Here is a 15,002-nt window from a genome sequence, read left to right as displayed (position 1 = left end):
TCACCAGCGCTCTTCTCGGTGTGTTCAGTAACCCCCGTCATTTTTTGACCATTTGAACATCATAGGGTGATGGTCACAAAACTACAGTTGGCTCCATTCCCTGCCTGAGATGATCTGGACATAAAAGATCCCAGTGGAGATCACAGAAAGCTTATCTAACTCTAAAGTCTATCTTCTGCATCCAGTGTCTCAAAAAGTTTTCAAAACGCTCAGAAATTCAAAACCACTCTTGCTGTATTAACTGACTTTAAAGATAGAAGAAACAATCACAGATGTTGCACAGAAGAAAAAAATTACACATCCCCTTTGACACAGTCACAGCTCCAAGGCTCCCATTAATAAATGAGCATCAGCTAGAGTAAGGCTAGGTCTGGAGTGGGACAGAAACGAGGCTTCCAGACTCTCTTCTGGCACTGCCTGAGGCATTCGGTGGACACGGAATAAGGGAAGGAGACTAAGCAAGTGACGCCAAGAGAAACAAGATTCCACATGTCAGGAGCCTGAATGCCCAGCACAGGGAGCAAAGGGCACTCACTCCACTGCTTTTCACCCAAAGAAAGGTTAGATGCTTCGCCTGAAATCCTAGCAAAGACAGTCTAATGGTCTCCACTCTCACCTCGAGTGAACTCAACAAACCTCTTCTCAGAACAAGGGTAAGTTTTGCTTATCAAAAATAGCAAGTGCTGCTTCCAAAGCCAAGAAACACTCCTTTACAACAGCGATAGTCTTCTGCCCCAATTCAGTCCTCGACAAGGTGACCACAAGCCAAAAAAATATTCAGTTCCCAGCCTAAGTCAATTTCTCCATTTCCCCAATCGTCTCATCAACCCCGTTTTCTTTCAGATAAGCCTCTCTCTAGTCCAAGTATTCTGGAGACCTTTCGCGAAGTTCCCTAATTAACCCTCCACCCATCCCCGGTCCCTCCACAAAGCTCCCTGCCCCCGCTTTTCCCCAGGCCCTGTTCCAACCTAACACTCCCGATCCTGCACCAGATCTACAGTAGAGCCCACTCCTCCCTGTTACAACTCCTCGGAAAGTCACCACCCCCGCCAGTCACTTGCCTTCCTCCATAGTAGTCTGCCCTATCTATCCTCGGATGGAGACACACAAATTACCTGTTCTCAGCTCCCAAGTCCCCAGAGTCTCCCGAGTCCCGGTCTTCCACACCACCTACTGCGCCCCCAGAGTTTCCTTCCAATCTTGTCATTCTTAGCCCCTAACTCTAAACCTCAACCTTTCCCCCCAAATCCAGACTTCCTGTGTTTTTTACTCTCAGCCAACAGCACACGCGTTTTCCTGCCAGGTCTGTATCTCCCATGCCTCGATGCCCTAAGTCTCCCCTCCCTCTTCCCACGTTCCTCGGCCCCCAGTTCTCCGCAGAACCCCGGGAACTCGCCCCCCAATCTCGCTTCCGCCCCTCCTGTGCCCGTGGCCCCTAACTCTCCTCTGACCCCTCTCAGCTCCCAGATTCCTCCACAAGCCTTTAGACGGGGCTCCCCCATCCGCCCTCCCCGCCGCGGGAGGGAGGTCCACCTCACTACCCGCCTGGCCCGCCCCACCGCCGGGCTCGGGCGTCCCTTCCCTTCCCCTCGGGGCCCCGAGGCCGCTGCCAGCGCTGGCGCGGCGGGGCCGGCTCACCAGTTGGTCATGTCCAGGAAGAAGGCGCAGCCGGCCGGGTTGAGCTGGAAGCCGAGCAGCCTCTGGAACTCGGAGATGAGCACGTCCTTGTCGGTGGTGCCCAAGCAGCTGAACTTCTGCATCAGCTCCGGGTCCAGGTCCACGTCCATGCCCTCCATGGCGGGGCCGGACACCCGCTTCCCGGCCTCCTTACAACCGAGCCGCCGCCGCGCCGCCGGGCCCGGGGACCGGGAGGGGGCCCGTTGGTGGCAGGCGCCGCAACCCCGCTCCTTTGAAGTAGGCCCCGGGCCTCTCACCGCCTCATAGGGGTAAACTCACTCAGCCACTCACTCACTCTCGCGCTCCCCCCCCTCCCACCCCCCCCAGCGCCGCCGCCTCCGCCGCCGCCGCCTCTCGCTTCGCCGCCGCCTCCGCCTCCTCCCGCGTCGCACCCACTGCGCAAGCGCCACCCCCAGGCCCCGCCCCTTCCTCTGCCGGACGCCCGCCCCTCAGTGGCGTCACAAACCCGTGACGTCCCCCGCGTGACCTCACCGCGGTGGGGCGAGGGGGCGGGAACTGGGGAGGAGGCCGAGCTGGCTCCGCCACGGGGGCGTCTCTCGGCCAGGCCTTGTCCCCGCCCGGCCCCTACCCTCGAGGGGAGGGGCAAAAGCCTGGGGATAGAGGAGAAGCTTGGGATCTCGGTCTGTGGTAACTCCGCCATTTTGCAGGTGAGTACACTGAAGTCTGAGGAGGCGCGGAGACTGGCAAGGTCAAGTGGGCCAGCGCTCGCAGGACCCAGCACTCCCACCCGTGGGTCCGTCTCTCGCACGGGAAATGACTTGTTTGCCCAACCGCTTTCCCACGGGAGTCCTGCCGTGACTGCTAACCTTCGTGCTGACTAGTTTATCGGCTGCTTCTGTTATGCAACGGCAACAGCGTGTCTAGAAAACAACAAGGGGCCCCGCTGCCAACCGCAGTCACTGGGCCAGACGGACGCCACGCTTAAGCTCCACCCACTTCGCTGGAGCAACTCTTTCGAAGAGAATTTGATTTGCTTTGTGTTTAAAAATCGAAGGCAGAGTGTTTCTCTATGTACTGGTCAAGGTCCAATTTCAAGATCAAAGAATTAGGAAGCATAAAGAGATCGTACCTGCGGTTGCCACAAAATGCCTTTCACATCTAGCTGCCCCCATCGCTAGGTCCTACGGGGACAGGGAAGGTGGTGGCTAAGATGCGGTCGCCTGCCTTCCAATATCTTTCTGTTTGATGGAAGAGGGGAGTGAGGTCCAGAGAAACAGCGGTGAACTAGAGCAGCTTTCTGTCTCCTGGTGAAGTATATTTCCTATTACAAATGAACACCAAGCACGGCTGGAACGAATGATCGGTCGTGTCTAGGGTGCCAGGAGATTTTGGAGAAGGAAAATATTTTACCTCTTCTTTCCCTCAGCCAAAAAAAGAGTAAAAATGGGGACAAGCATTTGGCCTTCCGGTGAAGACACATGCCCCATTCCGTATCAGAGTGCCTGGGTTGGGTACTGGGCCCCCGATAACGAGAACCCTGGCAAACAGTAGGAACACTAACTGAGTTTTTGGCACTCAGATGGGAGACCTGAATCGAGTTCCCAACTCCTGACTTCAGCCTGGTGCAGGCCTGGATTGGCCCTGGTCATTGCAGCCATCTGGGGAGTCAGTCAACAAATGGGGTCTCAATCTGTCTGCCTCTCTCTCTCTCAAATAAATAAAAGTATAAGTACAGTGTCTTTAAGGCCAGGTGCTGGGGCCGGTGCTGTGGCACAGCAAAGGCATCCCATATGGATGCCAGTTCAAGTCCCGGCTGTTCCACTTCCGATCCAGCTCTCTACTATGGCCTGGGAAAGCAGTAGAAGATGGCCCAAGTCCTTGGGCCCCTGCACCCGCATGGGAGACCCAGAAGAAGCTCCTGGCTCCTGGCTTTAGATCAGCTTAGCTCTGGCTGTTGCGGTCATCTGGGGAGTAAACCAGCAGATGGAAGACCTCTCTCTCTCTGTCTCTCTCTCTCTATATATATATATATCTGGCTCTACCTCTCTCTGTAATTCTTTCAAATAAAATAAAATGAATATTAAAAAAAGACTAGTCCTGTAGGTTCTGGGATCACACATATTTAGGGCTCAAATTCTTATTCTGCCAATTATTCATAATAATAGCGCATGCATAGGATTGTTTTGAGGATTAAATGAGTTGGTGGTACATAAACTCAGTACAGTGCTCCTCAAGAAGCACTTGGTGATATCTCTCTGTGACTCTGGCTTTCAAATAAATAAAAAATAAATTGGTGATGGTGATGAGGTTTGGGACAAGGAACATATGGAGAGGACTTTGGAGTCACACGGTGATTAAGGAGGCAGGGGTTACTTTTTTCCCCAGAAACCTTCTATTTAAGGACTGCAAGCTTCATGCATTTCTTTTTGTTTGTTTGTTTGTTTAAATAATTGATTCTAACATGAATTTTTTTTTCAGATTTATTTATTTGAAAGTTACACAGAGAGAGGTCTTCCATCCACTGGTTCACTCCCAAATGGCCACAATGGCTGGAGCTGTGCCAATCTGAAACCAGGAGCCAGGAGCTTCTTCCAGGTCTCCCGCGTGGGTGCAGGGGCCCAAGGACTTGAGCCATCTTCTAGTGCTTTCCCAGGCCATAGCAGAGAGCTGGATCGGAAGAGGAGCAGCTGGGACTAGAAACTGGAGCCCATATGGAATGGTGGCACTACTGGCAGTGGCTTTGCTAGCTATGCCACAGTGCTGGCCCCCCCCCCCTTTTTTTTAAAGATTTATTTCATGCATTTCATAAGTACAACTTTAGGAAGATGTCGCTCCCCCACTCGCGGAGGAAGGACACCAGACCCTGTGCTGTTCTCTTTCCCTGGCCCTTCCCGGGTTTGCTGCCAGTCCCCACCCTCCACCCCCGCGGAGGGGCGGCACCCCTGCCACTTCCCCCGCTTCCACGGAGGAGCGGCACACCGCCGGCCGGCTCTCTCAGGGGTTGCTCAGATGTTCCTGCTGCATGTTGTCTCTCTCCTCCTTTATAGTCCTCTTCCACCAATCCCAACTCTGCTGGCGTTCTCTCCCCATGCGCTGAGCACCCTGCTCTCCTCCAATCAGGGGCAGGATCAGCTCCTGCAGCTTGTTAATCGAACTGATGAGGCAGCTGTGTGGAAGTTGTTTACTCTCTCAGCGCCATATGATGGGAGATCAGATGCATAGAGTTAGTCTTAGCAGTTCCAGTAATTTAGTCTAGTCTCGGTTGCTCCCCACAGGAACATACTGATTCTTCCCACTCTATCCGCCCTTCCACCCCTCTTCCTTCTCCCTCTCCTATTCCCATTCTTATTTTTACTAAGATTTATTTTCAATTAATTTTATACACATATGATTAACTCTGTACTGAGTGAAGAGTTCAACAAATAGTATGGGGGAGAAATCTCTTCCTCAACAGTCAAGACAAGGACTATTTAAAGACATTGCTTCTCAAAGTGTCACTTTCACATCTAAAGATTATCTTTTAGGTGTCTATTATTTATTATATGTCAGGGAGAACATATATTTGTCCTTTTGGGACTGGCTTATTTCACTAAGTATGATATTTTCCAGTTTCATCCATTGTTGCAAACAACAGGATTTCATTTTGTTTTTACACTGTGTAGTATTCCATGGTGTAAATATCCCATAATTTCTTTATTCAGTTTTCAGTTGATGGACATTTGGGTTGATTCCATGTCTTAGCTATTGTGAAATGAGCGACAAAGGATTACCTTTTTTTAATATTTATTTATTTGAAAGGCAGAGTTACAGAGAGCAGAGGCAGAGAGAGAGAGAGAGAAAGAGAGAGAGGTCTTCCATTCAATGATTCACTCCCCAAATGGCTACAACGGCTAGAGCTGAGTCCATCTTAAGCCAAGAGCCAGGAGCTTCTTCCAGGTCTCCCATGAGGGTGCAGGGGCCATCTTCTACTGATTTCCCAGACCACAGAAGAGAGCTGGATCAGAAGTAGAGCAGCCAGGACTCAAACCATCACCCATATGGGATGCTGGCACTGCAGACTACAGCTTTACCCACTACACCACAGCGCCGGCCCCAAGGGATTACTTCTTTACCTGCCTCCTTTCCTACTTTATTTTCTTTCCTGATCCTCCATTAAAATATGTAATATATACCTTTAATGTCTCCAGTGATCCCCTCCCCACATGAATGTATCATGGGAAACAGACACCTTTAACGGCATTCAGTAATCAGATTCATACTATAAAGTAATTGTAGACATTTATAAAAGCTGTTCTTGGATGGCTGTCTCTCTCTCTCTCTAATTCTGGCTTTCAAATAAATAAAGCTTAAAAAAAAAAAGCTGTTCTTGGACTGCTAAGGTCTGTGTGAGAGTTTGGGTAATTGCCTCAACTTAATTTTTTGATGCTCACAGTGTTGGAATATTATATGAATATTAAGGAAAATTTAGTCTCCCTCAAAAGTGATCACTATTGTCTTTTTTTTTTTTTTAGAGGTTTATTTACTTAAAAGGCAGAGTAATTCAAAGGAAAAGATCTTCCAACCACTGGTTCACTCACCAAATGGCTGCAACAGGTAGAGCTGGGCCAAGAAGAAGCTAGGAGCCAGGAGCTCCAACCAGGTCTCCTTGTGGGTAATAGGGACTCAAGTACTTGAGCTGTCACCTGCTGCTTCCCAGGCACATTAGCAAGGAGCCAAGTCAGAAGCAGGGCAGCTAGACTGGAAGCAGGTCTTCTATACCAGGGCTTAACTCGTTCCTCCACAACACCAGGATGGGTCCAGCCCTGGTTATTGTGGGCATTTGGGGAGTCAGCCAGCAGATGTAAGAAATCTCTCTCCCAGAGAGATCTTCCATCTGCTGGTTCAATTCTCAGATCAGACCCAAGCCAGGGACCAGGGACCAAGAGCTTCTTCTGGGTCCGCCACACGGGTGCAGGGCTGCTGGACTTGGGCGGTCTTCCATTGCTTTCTCAGGCACATTAGCAGGGATCAGAAGTGGAGCAGCCAGGACTCAAACCAGTGCCATATGGGATGTCAGCGTCGTAGGCCACAGCTTTACCTGCTATGCCATAATGCCAGCCCCTTATCCTAAATGTTTTCTCTTGAGATTTGTTTGTGCTAAATTGCCCATATCTTTACTTAATCTCAATTTTAAGCTATGTTAGCTGAATATAAAGTGCTAATTTGATAGTTATTTCCTCTTTAGATTTTAAAAATGTTATTGTGCTGTTGGACTTCAGTGTTACTGTTGAGAATCTATCTTTCCTGTTTTATTATCCCTGAGATCTCTTTGTAACTGGTGACCAACATTTTCACAACAAGGTATTTAGGGTTAATAAAGAATTTGGTTTTGTAAACCAAAAAACAACAACAACAACAACAACAAAACTCTCCCTTTGTGTGTCATTCTGCTTTTCAAATAAATGAATCTTGTCTAAAAATTCTGTTTTAAGGGAGACTAAAAATTCTTGGCCAGTCCCATGCAGTATGAAGATCTTAGGTCATGGGGCCAGCACTGTGGCATAGCCAGTGAAGCTGCCGCCGCCTGCAGTGCTGGCATCCCATCTGGGCACTGTTCGAGTCCCAGCTGCTTGACTTCCCATCCAGTTCTCTGCTATGGCCTGGGAAAACAGTGGAAAATGGCCCAAGTCCTTGGGCCCCAGTACCCACATGGGAGACCTAAAGGAAGCTCCTGGCTCCTGGCTTCAGATCAGTACAGCTCTGGCTGTTGCGGCCATCTGGGGAGTGAACCAGCAAATGGAAGACCTCTCTCTCACTCTCTCACTCTCTCTCTCTCTGCCTCTGCCTCTCTGTAACACTGCCTTTCAAATAAATAAATAAATCTTTAAAAAAAAAAATCTTTTCTCACACCCAAACAGTCCACACAATGCCTAGCAAATAGGAAACAGGAATTGTTCAGAATTCAATCCATGGTAGGAATTATCTCAAAGAATTGCAACTACTCTACTCCAATGAATTCTGAAATTTGGGGGGAAATCTTGGTCCTCATGAGGTTGGGACTGATACTCTGGCATGTAAGTCCCAGAGGACCTGGGATGCTAAACATGTGCGGTTCTTAGGGAAGTCATACTCAATGAAGACCTGTCCCTCCCTATTCTGATCAGTTTGGACAGCTATAGCAAAATACCATAAAGTGGGTGACTCCTTTTTTCTTTTTTCTTTTTTTTTTACAGAAATGTATTTCTCATCTAAGATCAAGACACGTACAGATCTGGTGTTTTGTGAGCATTCCCTTTCTTTACATGTTGTGTCATCACAGGGTAGAAGGGGCCACTTTGATGTGAATACTGATCTCATTCACAAGGGCTGCAATCTCAAGATCTACTCATCTCTCAAGGCCTCATCTCTGAACATTATCACTTTGGTAATTAGGTTTTATAAAAGATTTATTTATCAATTTGAAAGTCTGACTGACAGAAAGACAGAATATTCCATTCACTAGATCAGTCCCCAAATGCCCACAATAGCCAGGGCTAGGCCAGACCAAAGCCAAGAATCAGGAACTCCATCTGGGTGTCTAGTGTGCGTGACTGAAACCCAAATATTTGGGCCATCATCCACTGCCTCCCAAGCACACTAGCAGGAAGCTGGATCCAAAGTGTAGAATAGCCGGAGCTCGAACCAGGCACTCTGATATAGGAAGTAGTTTAACCCACTGCACCACAATGACCAACCAGGTAAATAGGTTTCAGTATATAATTTTTTTAAAGATTTATTTATTTGAAAGGCAGAATTGGAAAGCAGGGAGATATCTTATATCTGCTTGTTCAATCTAGGGCTGGGCCAGACCAAAGCCAGGAGCCTGGAATTCCTTTCAGATCTGCAAGAGGGGTAGCAGGAACATCTTTTTATTGCTTTCCCAGGCACATTAGCAGGGAGTTGGATAGGAGGTAGAGCAGATGGGACTTGAACCAGCACTCGTGGGATTCTGGCATCTCATGCAGTGGCTTAACCTAACTAACCCACTGCAACACAACAACTGCCCCTGAATATATGAATATTGGGGCTGGAAAACCATACATTCAGACCATAGCACCCTAACTTCTGTGTAGAAACACTGACCATGGTGGCCAGCACATTAGATGTGAGGAAGAACCTTACCAACAATGAAACCGTTCCACTGTGGGTTGGAATATGAGATGGTAAAGCATGAAAAGATTTATAACACCACTGTTAGCAAGACTGTGGGAGAATAGGTACTTTCACTGCTGATTCTGGGAATGCAAACTGATGTAATTGTTCCTAAAAGTGAATTCATGCAAATTTAAATAAATTAAGAAGGCCGGCGCCGCGGCTCACTAGGCTAATCCTCCGCCTAGCGGCGCCGGCACACCGGGTTCTAGTCCCGGTTGGGGCGCCGGATTCTGTCCCGGTTGCCCCTCTTCCAGGCCAGCTCTCTGCTGTGGCCAGGGAGTGCAGTGGAGGATGGCCCAGGTGCTTGGGCCCTGCACCCCATGGGAGACCAGGAAAAGCACCTGGCTCCTGGCTCCTGCCATCGGATCAGCGCGGTGCGCCGGCCGCAGCGCACCGGCCGCGGCGGCCATTGGAGGGTGAACCAACGGCAAAGGAAGACCTTTCTCTCTGTCTCTCTCTCTCACTGTCCACTCTGCCTGTCAAAAAAAAAAAAAAAAAGTATTAAAATGGAGGCAGGAAGAACTGGAAAGAAACCTGCATAAATATTTGATGGTCTTAAAGAGAGGAAGATTTCTCCAATCATTAAATCAAAAACAAAACTGATAGTTTTGCATATGTAAAATAATGTAAAGATCTTTTCTGTAAAAATAAAAATAAAATTTAAAAACACCATAATCAAGAGTCAAAGGCAAAGAACTAATTTTTTTTTTTTTTTTTTTTTTTGGCTAGGCAGAGTTAGACAGTGAGAGAGAGAGACAGAGAGAGTTATAGACAGTGAGAGAGAGAGAGAGAAAGGTCTTCCTTCCATTGGTTCACCCCCCAAATGGTCGCTATGGCCGGTGCGCTGCGCCAGTCCGAAGCCAGGAGCCAGTTACTTCCTCCTGGTCTCCCATGCGGGTGCAGAGCCCAAGCATTTGGCCCATCCTCCACTGCCTTCTTGGGCCACAGCAGAGAGCTGGACTGGAAGAGGAGCAACTGGAACAGAATCCGGCACCCCAACCAGGACTAGAACCTGGGGTGCTGGCGCCACAGGCAGAGGATTAGCCTAGTGAGCCGCGGCGCCAGCTCAAAGCAGTAATTCAAGGACAATGGTTGTAACACACGTGACACAAGTGCTGATACTTTTATTTACTTAATAAAAAGTTAAGATCAATAAGAACAAGTCTAAAGGAAAAATTGGCAATGGATATGAATGTGAAATTTATAGAAGAAAACCATAAATGTCTTGTAAATGTATGAAAATATTTTAAACCCCATAAAAATTCAATAAATGCAAATGAAAACAATAGGGCATATTTCATATCATTCTTACCTCTCAGTTTGACAGATTGATCATAGCCATGGTCCGAGAAGTTGTGATTGAAAAAGGCAGTTTCACACAATGTTGGCAGAATTACAGATTGATGAAAACCTCTTTGGAGGGCAAATTGAAGTATCTTGGAATTTTAAGGTGTGCTGTTACAGTTAGGATAATAGTTTGTGTGTCCACTGAAGATTCCCATACTGGGGGCTTGGTCCCAGAGTCTCCTGTTTATGGTTAATGGATAATGAATGGAAACTTGATCTCATTATGGTGTTTAAGAGCTTGGCATGTTGGAAGTTTTTTTTTTTTTAATTTTTTTAAAGACTTATTTATTTGAAAGGCAGAGTTACAGAGAGGCAGAGAGAGGGAAAGAAAGAAAAAGAAAGAGAGGTCTTCCATCTGCTGGTTCATGCCCCAAATGGCTGCAATGGCTGGAGCTGTGCTGCTGATTTGAAGTCAGGAGCCTGGAGCTTCCTCTGGGTCTCCCACATGAGTGCAGGGGCCCATGTGGTTGGGCCATCTTCTACTGCTTTCCCAGGCCATAGCAGAGAGCTGGATTGAAAGAGGAGCAGCCAAGACTTGAACCAGCGCCCATATGGGATGCTGGTACTGCAAGTGGTAGCTTTACCCCTTGAGTCACAGCACCAGACCCTGGAAGTCTTTAAGTCATTAAGGGCTTGCCCTCAGAAGGTAGTTTTCAGGGGAGGGTTGATTGATTTATAAAGACCAAGTTGGGCCTAACTGCTCTCTGCTTGCTGTCTCTTTGCGATCATCCAGCCTCACCAGTTGGCTAAACCAATAGGGCCACCCCATCATGAACTATGAACTTTCTATACTGTAAGCCCAAATAAAACTTATTTACTAAGTAGCTCCTTCATGTATTGTAGTTAAAATAACCAAAAGCTGACTAACACATGCACACCATGTCTTAGATATACAAACTTTAAAAGATGGTCAGAGATATAGGATGATTGATGCAGAAATGCTTGAAAGGCTAGAAAATTGGAATTAATGTAAATGACCATCAGTAAGGTTCTGATTATATTATGCTACTTTTACATATAATAATATATTCACAGTCATCTTAAAAAGTGAAATAAGTATATATGAACTAATGTGGAAGACTATAGAAAACGGACAGTTAATAGGGGAAAAAAGCAAGCTGCTGAACAATATATGTGCTACGATCTCATTTGTTAAGCCACTGTTTAGGGTTCCTACATCCAAGTCCTCAGGCTGTCTTCCATTGCTTTCCCAGGCTCATTAGCAGGGAGCTGTAGCAGAAGTGGAACAACCGAGACTTGAACCCAGTGCTCATATGGGATGCCGATATTGCAGGTGGTAGCTTTTCCCTGCTAGACCACAGTGTTGGCCCCGTTTCTAACTGTTTTCAAAAAAGATGTATGTGAAAGGCAAAATGACAGAGAAGAGGAAACAAACAGGCACATACAGAGGGAGAGAGAAAAACAGAGAGGGAGATAGAGATCATCCATCTGCTGGCTCACTCCCCAAATGCCCACATCAGCCAGGTCTGGGCCAGGCCAAAGCCAGGAGCCAGGAACTCCATTCAGATCTCCCACATGAGTAGCAGAGACCCAAATTCTTGAGCCATCATCCCATAACCTTCCAAGGTGCATTAGCAGGAAGCTGGATCAGAAGTTGGGTAGCTGAGCTTCAAATAGAACTTCAATATATGTTTTAAGGGAAAAAATACCACTGATTTTAAAATATACTACTCAACTTTAATATGTGATTAAGCCAGTGCCACCAAAAAAGAAGAAACACACTGCTGTGTTGGATATGTAGCCATTGCTACAAACACTAACAATATATGTCATATATGGTGATTATACACATACTCTTGTTCATTTCTCAGTCATTGTCATACCATTTGGTGATTAAAAAAACCAAGACATCATTTGAAAATATGCCCAGAATGCCCTAAGACAGTATGCACCATACATAATCACATGCATTTGATGAGGAATTAGTCCATTAAAAGTAGCAGCTGTATCTGAACAGCATCCTGCTACTACCTAGTTATGATGATTAGTCATTGCCTCTTTAATAAAAAAAAGCAACAGATTTGGTATTAAGTATATTTTTTCCATTAGCACCTTCTTCATTTTCTGCAGCATGTTTCAGGCATATTGCTAGCTTCTTGTCTTCCAATATCTTCCAATCATTCCTCCCTGTTCAGGACACTTCCCTGATTCCTAGAAGGTAGTTAAGTCTTTTCATTGATTCCACACTAAAGACAATTCCTCCTTACACACTCACATATTCAAAGTCTTCAGATTTTATGTGTGGCTTAGATTAAAAGACTGTGATGGGGCCGGTGCTATGGCATAGTAGGGAAAGCCGTCACCTACAGTGCTGGCATCCCATATGGGTGCCAGTTTGAGTCCCAACTGTTCCATTTGTGATCCAGCTCTCTGCTATGACCTAGGAAAGTAGTAGATGACCTTGGGCCCCTGCACCCGCGTGGGAGACCCGGAGGAAGCTCCTGGCTTCAGATCAGGTTAGCTAGTCTGTTGCAGCCAGTTGGGGAGTGAACCAGCGGGTGGAAGACCTGTCTCTCTCTGCCTGTGCCTCTCTCTAATTCTGCCTTTCAAATAAATAAATATATCTTTAAAAAGAAAGAAAGATGCTACTTTGTATGCTCATAATTCAATAATAGCAAATTAGTGGGGTATGCAAGAAAAAAAAACAGTTGTGTTTGTTGCTGTATTTATGAAAAGCGTATTTATATGCTTTTCTCATCACTAACCACAAGTAATTTGTTTCCATACTAATTGACTCAAACACTTTAACATTTTCAGAAGTGAAGAACTCTGTTTTGTCACAATGTTTGGTCCAAACCTCCTTCCCAGCTGCCCAAAGACACATATATTTGGGTTTTACAAGGATGATGCAATACACCTGAAATCTCTGAGTTCCATACATTCATTCTCTGAAATTTCCAAGATATCTTCTTTGTTAGGAGCTTGTAGGTGATGATGCTCATGGTGGTTAGTTCTGCTTCCAAGACCAATTCCAACACGTCCTAGCATAGTAGTGAAAGCACAGAGAATGCTTCTGAGCACCACATCCTTAATTTGAACTTTCAGAAAGCATTCTTTTCCTATAAAAAGCCCCTTCGTATACCTGATAGAAAAGGCTTAGTCTGGTAATTTGATTTGGTATTCCTTACATACTTATGTATTTTTTTAAAGATTGATTTATTTATTTGAAAGGCAGATTTACAGAGAGGCAGAGGCAGAGAGAGGTCATCCATCTGCTGGTTCACTCTCCTAATGGCTGCAATGGTGGGAGCTGGGCTGATCCAAAGGCAGGAGCCAGGAGCTTCTTCCAGGTCTCCCTCATGGGTGCAGGGGCCCAAGCAGTTGGGCCTAAACCTTTACATCTTGTTCTTAACATTAAAAAAGGGTTCCCTGGCCAGCGCTGTGGCATAGCAATTTGGCACAGCTCCGGCCGTGGCGGCCATTTGTGGAGTGAACCAGGGAATGGAAGACCTCTCTCTCTTTATGTCTCTGCCTCTCTGTAAATCTGCCTTTCAAATAAATCAATCTTAAAAAAAAAATCATTTCTTAGCCTTTTGGCTAAGATCCAGTGTAGCAAAAAAAAAAAAAAAAAAAAAAAAAAAAAGGGTTCCTAAGCTTGAAATCAAATGAGTTACATATTGTACCAGAGACACAGGACATTAGCTTCCAATGGTGTCTGTTTGGAATGAATTGGAACCTTGGAGCAACTCCTTTATGGAGTAGAATTTGCTGTGGGGAGGCTAGTATTGGCCTTCATCTTCGAGGATTTAGTTAACAAAGTACTAAATCAAAGCATTAGCCTAGAAGCCAGTGTTACGTAGGCTGTTCATCCCTAATTCTTATTAAAGAATTTTAAACCACAAACTTGCATTATATTATTTTAAAACCTCTGCAGGTATAAATGGATTTTGACAGCAAAACCTGAAATTGAACAGACAAAATCACCTATAATTGGCAAATCACCAAGGGTATCTGTGCTGACATTTCTGTTTTCAACCTAGTGCCTTGTTTAGTTGATGGCTGCCATCCTTGGATATTTGGAGTATATCTGAACCAAGCTTCTAGAGGTTAATGCCATGTATGTTAGTATTTGCCTTTTTGTTTGATACCATATGTATTAATATTTATCATTTTGTTCCTAAATTGTTTCCAATTTAGTATCCTAACTACTGATATAGTAAAAGCCCAAAATGAAAATAGTTAAATTCCTGGATGAAAAGGGAGTCAATATAGGCATAGCTGTGGACCACTAATGAACATGTTTATTTCCTCAAAAGGCATTTGCTTCTTTTGGGAAGTAAAATGGGGAAAGTCTACACTTTTTATTTCAATTATAAACTAAAAGAAAAGCCAACATTAAATTCAATTGTTGAAAAAATTGTATGCTACCCATTTATGCTAGTAAAGGCTGAAATTTCCCCCATCTCCATCTGCACAAAGAATGTACAACTGGCTGGCACCGCGACTCAATAGGCTAATCCTCCACCTGTGGCGCCGGCACACCGGGTTCTAGTCCCGGTTGCTCCTCTTCCAGGCCAGCTCTCTGCTGTGGCCCGGGAAGGTAGTGGAGGATGGCCCAAGTGCTTGGGCCCTACACCCGCATGGGAGACCAGGAGAAGCACCTGGCTCCTGGCTTCGGGTCAGCGCAGCGCGACTGCCACAGCGGCCATTGAGGGGTGAACCAACGGAAAAGGAAGACCTTTCTCTCTCTCTCACTGTCCACTCTGCCTGTCAAAAAAAAAAAAAAAAAAAAGAATGTACAACTGGGCCACTTAGATTTCCTCCTTTGTCTCTTTAAAGTTCAAAGGGGCCTTAAAATCTACCTGATGTCATTTCTCTTTATT

General features: G+C 46.1%; 2 protein-coding genes and 1 pseudogene across 28 annotated transcripts in view; 1 reads left to right on the top strand and 2 right to left on the bottom strand.

Moving 5' to 3' along the window:
• ILRUN (inflammation and lipid regulator with UBA-like and NBR1-like domains) overlaps nucleotides 1-2,054 on the bottom strand; it is a 109,811-nt gene extending 107,757 nt beyond the window's left edge. For 5 of the 8 annotated variants that reach the window (XM_008262797.4, XM_051855764.2, XM_051855762.2 and 2 more), the window contains exon 1: nucleotides 1,639-2,054. In XM_008262797.4, the coding sequence (XP_008261019.2) occupies nucleotides 1,639-1,796 (158 nt within the window). In that variant the 5' untranslated portion in view covers nucleotides 1,797-2,054. Of the gene's footprint in view, nucleotides 1-1,115; nucleotides 1,251-1,638 lie in introns of those variants that run through there. The other 3 variants (XM_070074170.1, XM_051855763.2, XM_070074168.1) reach the window with 3 other exon arrangements.
• Nucleotides 2,055-2,108: 54 nt separating this feature from the next.
• Nucleotides 2,109-15,002, top strand: part of SNRPC (small nuclear ribonucleoprotein polypeptide C) — a 73,111-nt gene continuing 60,217 nt past the window's right edge. For 6 of the 20 annotated variants that reach the window (XR_011388703.1, XR_011388702.1, XR_011388699.1 and 3 more), the window contains exons 1-2: nucleotides 2,140-2,345; nucleotides 7,851-8,041. The gene's annotated coding sequence lies outside the window, so the exon portion shown is untranslated. Of the gene's footprint in view, nucleotides 2,346-6,149; nucleotides 6,232-7,850; nucleotides 8,042-15,002 lie in introns of all 20 variants that reach the window. The other 14 variants (XR_011388708.1, XM_070074175.1, XM_070074174.1 and 11 more) reach the window with 11 other exon arrangements.
• LOC108177336 (C1GALT1-specific chaperone 1-like) lies at nucleotides 11,987-13,231 on the bottom strand (annotated as a pseudogene).

Source organism: Oryctolagus cuniculus, chromosome 5 (genome assembly GCF_964237555.1).
Source record: "Oryctolagus cuniculus chromosome 5, mOryCun1.1, whole genome shotgun sequence".
NCBI classification, from domain to species: Eukaryota; Metazoa; Chordata; class Mammalia; order Lagomorpha; family Leporidae; genus Oryctolagus; species Oryctolagus cuniculus.
The sequence above is the reverse complement of the archived record's forward strand: the minus strand, read 5'-3'. Positions and strand labels throughout refer to the sequence as shown.